The 12,673-nt window shown below is 39.0% G+C and overlaps 1 protein-coding gene across 1 annotated transcript in view; it reads right to left on the reverse strand.

Moving 5' to 3' along the window:
- LOC150092033 (XK-related protein 6-like) overlaps positions 1-11,448 on the reverse strand; it is a 30,440-nt gene extending 18,992 nt beyond the window's left edge. Inside the window, exon 1 of the mRNA XM_090371068.1 lies at positions 11,045-11,448. Within this exon, the coding sequence (XP_090227194.1) occupies positions 11,045-11,448 (404 nt within the window). The remainder of the gene's footprint in view (positions 1-11,044) is intronic.
- Positions 11,449-12,673: the final 1,225 nt, after the last annotated feature.

A 12,673-nucleotide genomic window follows, 5' to 3' on the forward strand; every position in this document is an offset into this window, starting at 1 on the left:
CACGAGCTCGAACCCCGGTCTAATCAAGAAGCATGTGCTATGCACTGCTGCTCCTGTCCACCTGGCTATGGAGGCGCCCATTAAGCCAAATATACCATCATCAATATATTTATAAATACAGAAAACAACAATGGACCGAACACTGAACTCTGAGGGACTCCACTAATAACATTAGTCCACGAAGAGCAGTGTCCATTGATTACCACTCTCTGTCTTCTCCCACTCAACCATCCCTTTAACAATAACAGCAATCTGCCTCCAATGCCACACTGCTCCAATTTATGCAGCAGTCTTCCATGTGCAACTGTATCAAAAGCCATTCTAAGATCCAAATATATGATATCAAAGTTATTCTTTGCATCCAGTTCCTCTGTGACTACATCATAGTATCCAATCAAATTAGTCACACAAGACTTCCCCTCAACAAACTCATGCTGTGTCCGAGCTAAAACTGAAGTCTTGTCTAGATGATCCTGCAATGCTTCTTTAACCAGTGCTCCATTAATTTCCCTGGAACAGAAGTTAAACTAACAAGTCTGTAATTACCTGTGTCTCCCTTTTATCTTCCTTTTTGGATTGGGGTCACATTTGCACATCTCCAGTTCATGGGTACCTCCCCTGAGTCCAGGGAAGCTCTCATAATTATGGCTAAGGGTTTGCTTACTTCCTTTGCCACCTCCTTTAATATAACTGTATACATTCCATCCATCCTAGGTGCCTTTCTTGTATTTATCTTCAACAATTTCTCCTCCACTTTACTCCAAGTTATTACAAGATTATCTAGCTTACTGCCAGAGTTGAATACACCTCTGGTATTCCCCTTACTGAATAACTCCTCATGTGTGAATGTAGATGCAAAATATTCATTTAGTTTGTTAGCTACCTGAGCAGGATTATCAACAGTTGAACCATCGATATCAGGTGGACCAATCTGATTCATCCCCTTCCTTCTAGAGTTTATATAAGTAAAGAACTCTTTGCTGTTTTTCTTTTCATCCTTTGCCAAAGATTTCTCGTAATCTGCCTTCGCCTGCCTAACCGCCTTTGTAACTTGGTTACAGACCAGCTTATATCTATCGTAGGTTTCTGTGTCATATGTTAATTTATATATATCCCATGCATTTTTCTTCTCTGTCACATGTCTAATTAGTTCATCTGACATCCATTTAGGCCTAAACCTTGAAAAATATTTCTTTTTTGTTATTAGCATTAGCATTAGTAGAGGCATATGATGCAAGAAAGCAAGCTTCTTCAGCATCAGCCAAAAAAAAACCCACTCCCATTTCACCCATCTGTTCGTTCGAAATACCTGTCCAGTTGAGCTTTAAATTTGTTTAGGCTATCAACTTCTACAACAAGTGATGGAAGTCGGTTCCACCAACCAACCACCCGCTGGCCAAAGGCAAATTTCCGCACATCTATCCGATATCTGTCCTTCCTCAATTTGAATTTATGCCCTCTGAGGTGATTATTCTGAGCAAGATGAAGAATCCCATTGGCATTGAGCATGCTCAAACCATTCAAAGCCTTATACACCTCTATCAGATCACCTCGCCGGTGCCTAGTCTCCAGACTCTGTAATTTGCAAAACTTAAGCCTTTCTTCGTAAGAGCAACCCTTTGTTCCATTCACTACTCTTGTTGCCCTTCTCTGTACCCGTTCCAGCAGTTCTACATCCTTCTTGAAATGAGGCCTCCAGACCTGTATACAGTACTCAAGATGTGGCCTAACCATTGCCTTATACAAGGGAATAATCACCTCCTTATCCCTGCTAGAAAAATTCCTGTATATCATTGACAAGACACCATGAGCTACTCTTGCAGCTCGTCTGCACTGCTCAGAGAACTTCATATCTGCCTGCACAATTACCCCCAGGTCCTTTTCATTCTCCACCACTGTCAGTGTAGTACCGCAGAGTTGATACGTTGCTCTGGGGTTACTGTTTCCCATATGTAGTACGTAAAGCTTAGTAGCTTTGAAGATTAATTCTTTGAGTGCTTCCCATTTTGAATTTGCTGTTGGTAACATCATCAGTTGGTCCCACTGTATAGAATTTAAATACCATCTGAGACCACCATAGTCACCTTTACAAAAGCAAAAACCCTTCTCTTTACCCTTGATGGTAATTACCTCTTGGAGTAAAACCCACTTCAGCACACTGTGATCACTTCCACCTAGTGGTTCCTTTATCTGCAAATTCTTGATGCATGAAGAATCACTACTGATAATCAGATCAACAGTATTACTCCCTCTAGTTGCCTCGCGTTCATGCTCATGTAGAAAAAAATGATTCATTAAATCCACAAAAGCCTTGCTAGTGTGTGAGTGACCAACCCACAAATTGTAGTCAGTATCCGGGAAATTAAAATCCCCGTTGTTAAAGAAGTGTTGCAAGGTCACCTAGACAAGACTGCAATAATAGTTCAGACACAGCATGGGTTTGTTAACGGGAAGTCTTGTCTGACCAGTTTGATTGGATACTATCATGTGGTCACAAAGCAACTGGATGCAAAAAATAATTTTGATATCGTATACTTGGATTTCAGGAAAGCTTTTGATACTGTTGCCTATTTACAAATTGGAGCAATATGGCATTAAGGGCAAGTTGCTGCTTGTTTGTTTATTTGGTTTTTAGGAGCATTAGCAACTAAGGCCATATTGCTCCGGGGATATGGGTAGTCATTCCCTGACCTTTCCGCATCCTCCGTATTTGGTGGTCACGGGCTCGAACCCCGGTCTAATCAAGAAGCGTGTACTACGCACTGCTGCTCCTGCCCACCTGGCTATGGAGGCGGCCGGGGGGCAAGTTGCTGCAATGGATAAAGGGATGGTTGAGTGGGAGATGGCAGAGAGTGGTAATAAATGGACACTGCTCTACATGGCCTAATGTTATTAGTGGTGTTCCCCAGGGTTTGGTGCTGGGCTTATTGTTATTTTGTGTATTGATGAAGGTCATCATCATCAGCCATTTTCAATCCACTGCAGGATGAAGGCCTCTCCAGCAACTTTCCAGTTCCTTCTGTTTTGGGCACTGGCCATCCATTTACTACTCAAAAACTCATGAATTTCATCTATCCATCTCCGCCTTTGTCTTCCAGGTTTTCTTCTAGCTCCTCTTGGGTACCATTCTGTTATTTTCTTAGTCCATCTGTCATCATGTCTTCGAGCTATGTGTCCTGCCCAAGACCATTTTAGTTCTTTAGTTTTGATAAGAATGTCCTTTACTTGAGTTTGCTGCCTAATCCATGTGTTTCTCTTCTTATCTAACAGTCTGATTCCCAATATAATTCGTTCCATTCTTCGCTGTGTAGTTCTTAGCTTCTCTTCCATTCTTTTGGTGAGTGCCCAAGTTTCACTTCCATAAGTCATGGTGGGGAGTATACATTGATTCATTATTTTACGTTTCAGACAAACTGGGATATTGCTCTTCAGTATGTGACTATATTTCCTGAATGCTATCCATCCAAAATTTATTCTTCTCTTGACTTCCAGCCATTTATCATTATTACAGCTAATAACTTGTCCCAGATAAGTATATGACTCCACCTTTTCAATTACTGCTCCTTCAATCATTATTTCCCTTTCCGTGGCATACTTGTTCATCATTACTTTTGTTTTAGCCATATTCATCTTTAGTCCAAAATCCTTACTAATTGTGCATAACTGATTAAGATTTTCCTCTAATTATTTGGGATCGTGGCTTGTGGTAATCAATGGAAGTGGTAATCAATGGACACTGCTCATCGTGACTAATGTTATTAGTGGAGTTCCTCAGGGTTCAGTGTTGCGTCCGTTGTTGTTTTCGGTGTTTATGAATGATATTGATGATGGGATATCAAGTTTAATGTCCAAGTCTGCAGATGATACAAAGGTTGGCAGGGTTGTTAAGGACACTACTGACGCTATGCTGCTGCAACAGGATCTGGAAAGGTTGAACAGATGGGCTGAGAGGTGGCAAATGAAGTTTAACATTGACAAATGTAAAGTACTACATATGGGAAACAGTAACCCCAGAGCAACGTATCAACTCTGCGGTACTACAGTGACAGTGGTGGAGAATGAAAAGGACCTGGGTGTAATTGTGCAGGCAGATATGAAGTTCTCTGAGCAGTGCAGACGAGCTGCAAGAGTAGCTCATGGTGTCTTGTCAATGATATACAGGAATTTTTCTAGCAGGGATAAGGAGGTGATTATTCCCTTGTATAAGGCAACGTTTAGGCCACATCTTGAGTACTGTATACAGGTCTGGAGGCCTCATTTCAAGAAGGATGTAGAGCTGCTGGAATGGGTACAGAGAAGGGCAACAAGATTAGTGAATGGAACAAAGGGTTGCTCTTACGAAGAAAGGCTTAAGTTTTGCAATTTACAGAGTCTGGAGACTAGGCACCGGCGAGGTGATCTGATAGAGGTGTATAAGGCTTTGAATGGTTTGAGCATGCTCAATGCCAATGGGATTCTTCATCTTGCTCAGAATAATCACCTCAGAGGGCATAAATTCAAATTGAGGAAGGACGGATGTCGGATAGATGTGCGGAAATTTGCCTTTGGCCAGCGGGTGGTTGGTTGGTGGAACCGACTTCCATCACTTGTTGTTGAAGTTGATAGCCTAAACAAATTTAAAGCTCAAACGGACAGGTATTTCGAACGAACGGAGGGGTGAAATAGGAGTGGGTTTTTTTTTTTTTTTTTGGCTGATGCTGAATACGCTTGCTTTCTTGTATCATATGCCTCTACTAATGCCATCTGCAAATCGTAAATTGTTTAGGTACTCTCCGTTCACATTGACTCCTTTCTGCGACCAGTCTAATCTTCTGAAAGCTTCCTCAAGGGCAGCAGTAAACAGCTTTGGAGATATTGTGTCTCCTTGTCAAACTCCTTTCTCGATTTTAAATTTGCTACTGTCTTTGTCTAGTCTAATAAAGGATGTAGCACTCTCATATATTTTCTTCAAAATCATAATATATGGAGTATCTATGCCTTGTCTTTCCAGTGCCCGAAACATTGCCTTATGCTGTATGGAGTCAAACGCCTTTTCATAATCCACAAATGCCAGGCATAATGGTGTTTTATATTCATTTGCTTTCTCCATTAGCTGTGATATTACGTGAAGGTGATCCATAGTTGAGAATCCTGTCCTAAAGCCAGCTTGCTCTTTCGGTTGATTCTCATCAAGTATTCTTTCTAATCTGTTAGTAATGACCCTTGTGAACAACTTGTAGATATGGGATAACAAGCTAATTGGTCTATAATTTCCAATTTCTGATTTATCTCCTTTCTTATGTAGCAAAACTATGACTGCATTATACCACTGCTTAGGCATCACACCTTTTCTAATGTACTTTGTGAAGAGCCTTGCCAGTTTTTGTGTTATGTCTCTTCCTCCCAATTTTAACAACTCTACAGTAACTTCATCTTCCCCCGGGGCTTTCCGATTCTTCATTTTCTTCAATGCATGTTCTACCTCATCAGGAAGAATATCGGGTATGTCGTATGTGTTGCTACTTTGCAATCCATCTTCCCCACTGCTGGTATCATTCCCTCGCTCCTTGTATAATTCTCTATAGTAGTCTTCTGCTATTTGAATTATGCCTTCTCTGCTGTTTATAAGTACACCATCGCTATTCTTCAGTTTCAGTATCATTTGTCTTTCTGTATTACTGCTCATGGCTGCTGATTTAAATCCTTTGTTTTCCCTTAATGCTTGTTCTACTTTTCTTGTGTTAAATCTTCTTATGTCCTCTCTGAGTCTCTTTCTAATGGCTTTGCATAACTCAGTATACTCAATTTTCTCCCTGTCAGTGTTTTTCTTGCTCTTCATTTGTCGTCTTTGGTTCATCATGACAAGTGTTTCTCGACTAATTTTTTCTTCTTTGGATTTCTGTTTCCCTATAGGTTTCTTGGGCTTTATCACTTTCAGAAAGTTGTAATATTCCTCGTTGATATCTTGGTCCTGAGCAGTCTGCAGAAGCTCAAACTTGTTCTTAAGTTCCAGTACATACTGCTTTTTCTCCTCCTCTGTTATTTCAAAGACCTTTGTATTATTTACTTGAGTCAGTTTTTTCCTTTCCTTTCCTATATCTATATCAAGTGTACATCTTACCATTCTGTGATCACTTCCAACATTTACCTTATTCAGGACGGTAACATTATTCACAATATATCTTCTGTTAGTGAGGATGAAGTCGATTTCATTAGTTGTTAATCCATTTGGACTCTTCCATGTCCACTTTCTGTTCACCCTTTTCTTGAAAAAAGTGTTCATTACTGACAGTCCTTGAGATTCTGCAAATTCCAGAAGTCTTTCACCTCTTATTTCTTTCACCAATTCCAAAATTTCCTATAGTTCCTCTTTCTGCGCTGTTTTGCCTTTTTCCAACCTTAGCATTGAAGTCTCCCATAATAATAGTGTAGTGGGTTTTCTGCTCATCTAGAAGACTCTCAATTTCAGTGTACATTTCTTCAACCTCTTCATCATCATGGCTCGACGTTGGTGCATAAATCATTATAATCTTTAGCTTGTACCTCTTAAAAATCTTGAGTATTAGTCTTGACACTCTTGGTGATGTACTTTTGAATTCCAAAATGTTGTTTTTAAAATCTTTATGGATCAGAAACCCAACTCCACCTTCACTCCTTTCACTGTTTCCATTGGTGTACAGCAGATTTCCACTTGATAAACTTATAAGTGATTCATTTCTTCTTCTTGTTTCAGCCAAACCGATGATATTCCAATTCACATTTTCTAATTCCTTTTCCAGCTCTAATATCCTCTCTTCACCGATGAGTGATCGTACGTTATAACAGGCCAAGTTCAATTTCCGTGCATGGCAGCCTGGTTGTACCCAGAGATTCTTAGCACCCTCTGCTTCCACTCTGATCCTCTCGCTGCCGTAAGAGGGAGAGTGAAAGCTGCTGGGGACTGAGGGCCATTTGTATTGTTGTGCTCTCATTGCTGGAGGGTTTGGTCTTTTCCTCTTCACGCTGACCAGGCGTCTTGAAGAGAACCACTCTACACGTTCGTTGCCACCTAAGTGACGTAACAGGGCTTACCATCGAGAAGGTGTGCATGAGTGGATTTTAGGGAGGCAGGCCAACCGGACTTCTCCTAAATCTTCTGTAATAGAGAGATGTTGGATCCATCAGTGTTTTAGGCTGAGTGTCTGATAACACACAGGATACCTGTTCCCCTCTAAGCCCCTTGATGAAGGTATATAGGCTTAATGTCCAAGTTTGCAGATGATACAAAGGTTGAAAAGGTTGTTAATGATAGTAATGACAGTATGCTACTGCAACAGGATCATCCATTCTTGATGCATGAAGAATCACTACTGATAGTCAGATTGAGAGTATTACTACCTCTAGTTGCCTCCTGATCATGCTCATGTAGAAAACAATCATCCAATAAATCCACAAAATCCTTGCTCATGAATAGTGTGTATGACCAACCCACAAATTCCAGTTACTCTGGGAAATTAAACTCCCCCATTATAAGACATTCTGATTTACTGGCCAACTATTTCTCTGCACAATTGCTCATTATACTCATCAGATTTATTTGGCCTATAACACACACCTACTCTCATTTTTCCTTTTCCAGTGCTTATGTCACACCAAACAGACTCAACATTGCATTGTCCACTAACATCAATTGGATGCACTTTCTTAGATTTTATGTTTCTTAATTAACAGCACAACCCCTCCTCCCTTTCTGTCCTGTCTATCCTTTCTATACACATTGTACTCCCCAAATTCTAATTCTGCACTGCTTATGTCTGTGTGACACCATGTCTCTGATATCCCAATGATATCTGCCTTTGATGTCTTGACTAGCACTTCAAGCTCATCGAATTTATTAACTATACTCCTAGAATTGGTGTACATGCAAGTATACATGCACCTGTTTCTACTCTTAGTTACCCTAACACAGCCCATGTATTTACTTGTTCCACTATGACTCCCAGCAGTCCTGGAAATCCCCATTGCCTTGCTTTCCAGGCTGCAGCTCAATTGCTTTCAATAGAAGTAGTACAAGAATCACTTTTACCTCTACCAGCGGCTACTGTTAATCTATTAGTCCATGTATCCCCCCAAGCTAGCAGTTTTCCGACCCATCTAACTCTGCCTTGATAGCATCAGCAAATATTCTTGCACTCTTTATATTTAAGTGTATCCCATCCCTGTAGAAGCAGTCTCTTCTGTTAACTAAAATAGAAATAAGAGATATGTAAGGTGATGAAAATAGAAACTGATTTGATAGGTGTTGATAGAAATAATGAAGCTGTAGAAGTACTACTGATGTAAGGTGATGGAAAATAGTAATTCATTTAATATGTGTTGATAGATAGGTGATTTGATAGAAAACAGTTTTTGTAATCAGTACTACTGATGTAAGTGATGAATATAGTAATTGATTTGATAAGTGATATGATAGACACTGGTGATTTGTAGTAAGTCAGAGACAAGTGATGTAAAGTGGTATGTGTAAACTTGTAAAGGAAGAGAAGCACCTTTCCTAATAATAGCTGATGATGAGTGTGAGATGGTGAATTGTCATGCATCAGAGTTCCTATATATGAAAATTTAAATTTGTATGTATATATGCAAATTTGTTATATAATGCTTAGTAAAAGTTTATTATGTATGTAAATTTTGTGTTGTTTTTATGCTCTGCTATCTCACCACTTTACACACCTTAGAATTTGGAATTTTGTGAGAATTGCAGTTTTGTTGATTGACTTCACCCTACTTCAGTAGGGTGGAGGTCAACAACAAACAACATATTATACATCAAATTTTTATATAGATAGTATGAATCAGAGCTGTAATACTCAATATGTTCTACGTTGATAATGATATTAGTAAATTAATAAGAGGAGTTTACCTCAATATAGTACGAGGAACACTTCCGTATGATACCCTCCAGAAATTAAAACGGAAAAAACGAAAAGTTGAAAAACGGAAAGTTGTCGATTTTTTCGTTTTTTCCGTTTTAATTTCTGGAGGGTATCATACGGAAGTGTTCCTCGTACTATATTGAGGTAAACTCCTCTTATATCAAATTTTTATAAACAAGTGCATACAGTTCCTTTATGTGCAAATTCTTAATGCATGAATAATCACTGCTGACAGACCAGATCAAAAGTATTTCTCCCTCTGGTTGCCTCTTGAATATGCTGCTGTAGAAAACAATCATCCAATAAATTTACAAAAGTCTTGGTAGTGTGCAAGTAACCAATCCACAAGTTCCAGTCAATATCTGGGAAGTTAAAAAACCCCATTATAAGATGTTCTGATTTCTCTGTTTAGTTGTTTGTTGTACTCATTCATTCCATTTCACTGTTAACTCACATCTGGTGAGTATGGGATTGGCGCACCTAGGGTCCTGAGCTGGATATAATCATTTTTTCCCTTTCTTGGTGATTCTCTTCCACTTCTGACTTTTATTTTCTTTCTCTCTCAGGGTATAACTCAGAATTTCTTCTTTTTTTTTTTTTTTTTGGCTGGTGCAGCATAAGCCTCTGGCTTCCTTGCACCATATAGCTAATAATAATAACTGTCAAGGCAATTGCTCAGCTGGCTAGAGGCAGCTGGGTTAATAAAAGTAATAATATGCTGAAGGTTTAATAATCCTGATTTATTATTTAAAAAATTATAAAAATTATAAAAATTATATTAAATATTTATTATAATTATTAGTTATATGGTGCATGGAAGGCTGAGGCTTATGCTGCACCAACCAAAAAAAAATTCCCGAGTTACCCTGAGAGAGAGAGAGAGAGAGCCAAAAGTAGAAGGAAATCACCAAGAAAGGGAAGAATGATAATATCCAGCTCAGGACCCTGGGTGTGCCAAGCTCATACTCACTAGATGTGAGCTCCTGGGGTTAATATAATATAATACAGAGCCTGGCAACCAGGCACCTTAGATGGAGGGCCCTGATTGAGGTCTATATGGCTCTGAGAGTGGTTAGTAAATGAATGAAGGTAAAATTTTCTGTAATATAAAGGAATCCAGAACTAGGGACCATAAATTCAAATTACAGAGGAAGAGGTTCAGACCAACTGACTGTATTGTAAGAGATTTTAGCCAGGAAGTCACTGATTACCAGAAGTTGTTTCCAATGGTACTTGAGGCTGACAGTTTCATTAAAATCAATGGTAAACTGAATAGTTCCTATGTGAGGTGAGAAGCACATAGTTAGTCTATTTTGTTATCTAATTTTTATATTTTTTCTGTTTTTTATATCCACCTTTATAATTTTATTATTTTTAATTTATTTTATTCTTTGGTTATTACTGTTGATTATTATTTTTTTCTATTACTTTTCTATTTTTTTATTATTTTTTTTTATTTTTTAAAATTAATTAATTAATTTTTATTTTTTTGGTTAGTGCAGCAAAAGCCTGTAGCATCCTTGAACTATATGGCTAATAGTAATGATTCACCGATTTGAATCCATACAAAATGGCAGTAAATTCTTCGTGAAACAAATCCAACATAATTTTACTAATATTTCTCACAAATTAAATGGATGTTCCCTGTAAGGTTAAAGTTCGTGTGGGGGGGAATATACAGTAATTTCACACTGTATAATGAGGCCAGTGCTATCCACTTGTTGGACTTTTTTTTTTTTTTTTTTTGGTAGTTGTTGGCGCATCGGCTTCTGTGGCCATATTGCACCTCCCAAGGTTTTTGCAGTACTTTGATCCAAGCCCGAGGCGGGAATCGAACCCGCGACCTTTACTTGTTGGACTGAGCATCTGGTACTTTTACTGTACACTACGATGAATTATTCACATTGACAAAGTTCTGAAACGGCAGGTGAGCGTTTTGGTGTTTTCAGTTAATGCTGAATGTTATGTTATGTGTTTATAGTATACTAAGCATTATGAAAATGTGAAATCATAATTCGGCCGGGGGGGGGGGTTCGAATGGAGAATGTGCTTATGATTTCTGCTACTCCAAACTGAAGTCTGAATTTATGTCCCTCGTATGAACTCCTAACACGTACAAATGTTATTTATTGCACTGATATTTGTCTTACCTGGGCAATGGCTCCAATCCCAAAGGAAGAAAAATCCCTCGACATATCCACACCCTACAGTCGGGTTTAAGGATGTTCTTATTTTTATAATCTGACAGATACCACATCCAACTAAAGATGCTAACGGTTACTGGAGAAATCAGGCTAAATGCCAGTGTGAGGCCAAAGAATATGAAATTACCATCTAAGTAATGCTGGCAGGAAAGCAATATATCTGATACAAAATCAGCAAGAAAAAGTGTCATCGTAATTACTAGGAATACGATACCCTTAATTAAGTCGCAGGAAGACATCACTCCATTTTCCGTTGAGCTAGGTTCAACTTGCTCTTCTTCTGCCGAAGATAATTCTATGTTTTCATTATTATGGGTAACTTCTTTTTCCATGTTTACAGAGGTACCCATTCCGCTGTCACATTGCCGAACGAATCGAAAAAAGAGCAAAACTACTTTCACTTTGGGGCTAACTTACGGCGGCCGTATCGCTACCCTACGTCATTGTTGAACGTCACTTTTGGGCGGAGTCACGTTATGACATTTAAACGGCACTTTGCACAATTATTCAGATCAGATCACTCGAAGGCACTTCACCTGTGTGGGTTTTCAATCTATTTATTATTAATATAGTGCAACAATCATACGTTTCACAGATGTAATAAGCATCTTCAAACCCACACACAGGGGAAGACTTTTATGTGGAATTCTGTTTCACGTTTTCGTTCAGTAATGATAATACACCCAGGGGCTCACATCTGGTGAGTATGGGCATGGCACACCCAGGGTCCTGAGCTGGATATCATCATTCTTCTCTTTCTTGGTGATTCCCTTCTCTCTCTCAGGGTGGCTCAGGAATTTTTTTTTTTTTTTTTTGGCTGGTGCAGCATAAGCCTCAGGCTTCCTTGCACCATATAGCTAATAATAATAATAATACAATACAATACAATACAATTTGTATTGACTCACGAGTCGTCCGTGCGGCTGGTTAATTCAGTGCTCCGCATTATTGTGTTTTTAAGTGGTGATCTCTAGCTCCATAGTATGGAATTTTTATACTGATACAATCGAGATGTCGTGCATGATCCAATTCAAGTGCCTTCTGATGTCTAGTATGACCAGGTAATTTTTTATATCCATATTTGTTTCTAAATTCTCTATACGGAAGTTCGCATTCCTTCAACATGATAAGCCTGCATCGTACAATAGCAGTTGGAATAATTGCCTGAAGGGTTAACGTGCGAACGAAGACACTCTCGTTCGTACACCTGCAACAGAGATTGACCTTCATTTCACTGTCCCTTTGAAGAATAACCCCGTTCCCACAGGGAATATTGTTTACTTCAGGAAAATACTTATCAGCAGATTACAGTGCTCAGGAGATTTCATGACATTTCTGTTAAGAAACTGAACATTGTACAGTTTCAGAGTGCTTTAATTTGGATCGTGTGTATAAATTTAAATTTGGAGCGGAAATAAGAAACCGTTCCCTGCATTCTTACCTCGCTGCAACTTTAACAACCGGACCAGTTCTTAAACATGACAACCGCAGTAACTCCCGGCATATGCGATCTCTGCAATAATTCCGCAGATGAAACCCTACTTTGCAGTAAGTCAAAGCATAGAATATGCCGGT

The sequence above is a fragment of the Mastigoproctus giganteus genome, chromosome 1 (genome assembly GCF_048544385.1).
Source record: "Mastigoproctus giganteus isolate SK-2022 chromosome 1, ASM4854438v1, whole genome shotgun sequence".
Classification (NCBI taxonomy): Eukaryota; Metazoa; Arthropoda; class Arachnida; order Uropygi; family Thelyphonidae; genus Mastigoproctus; species Mastigoproctus giganteus.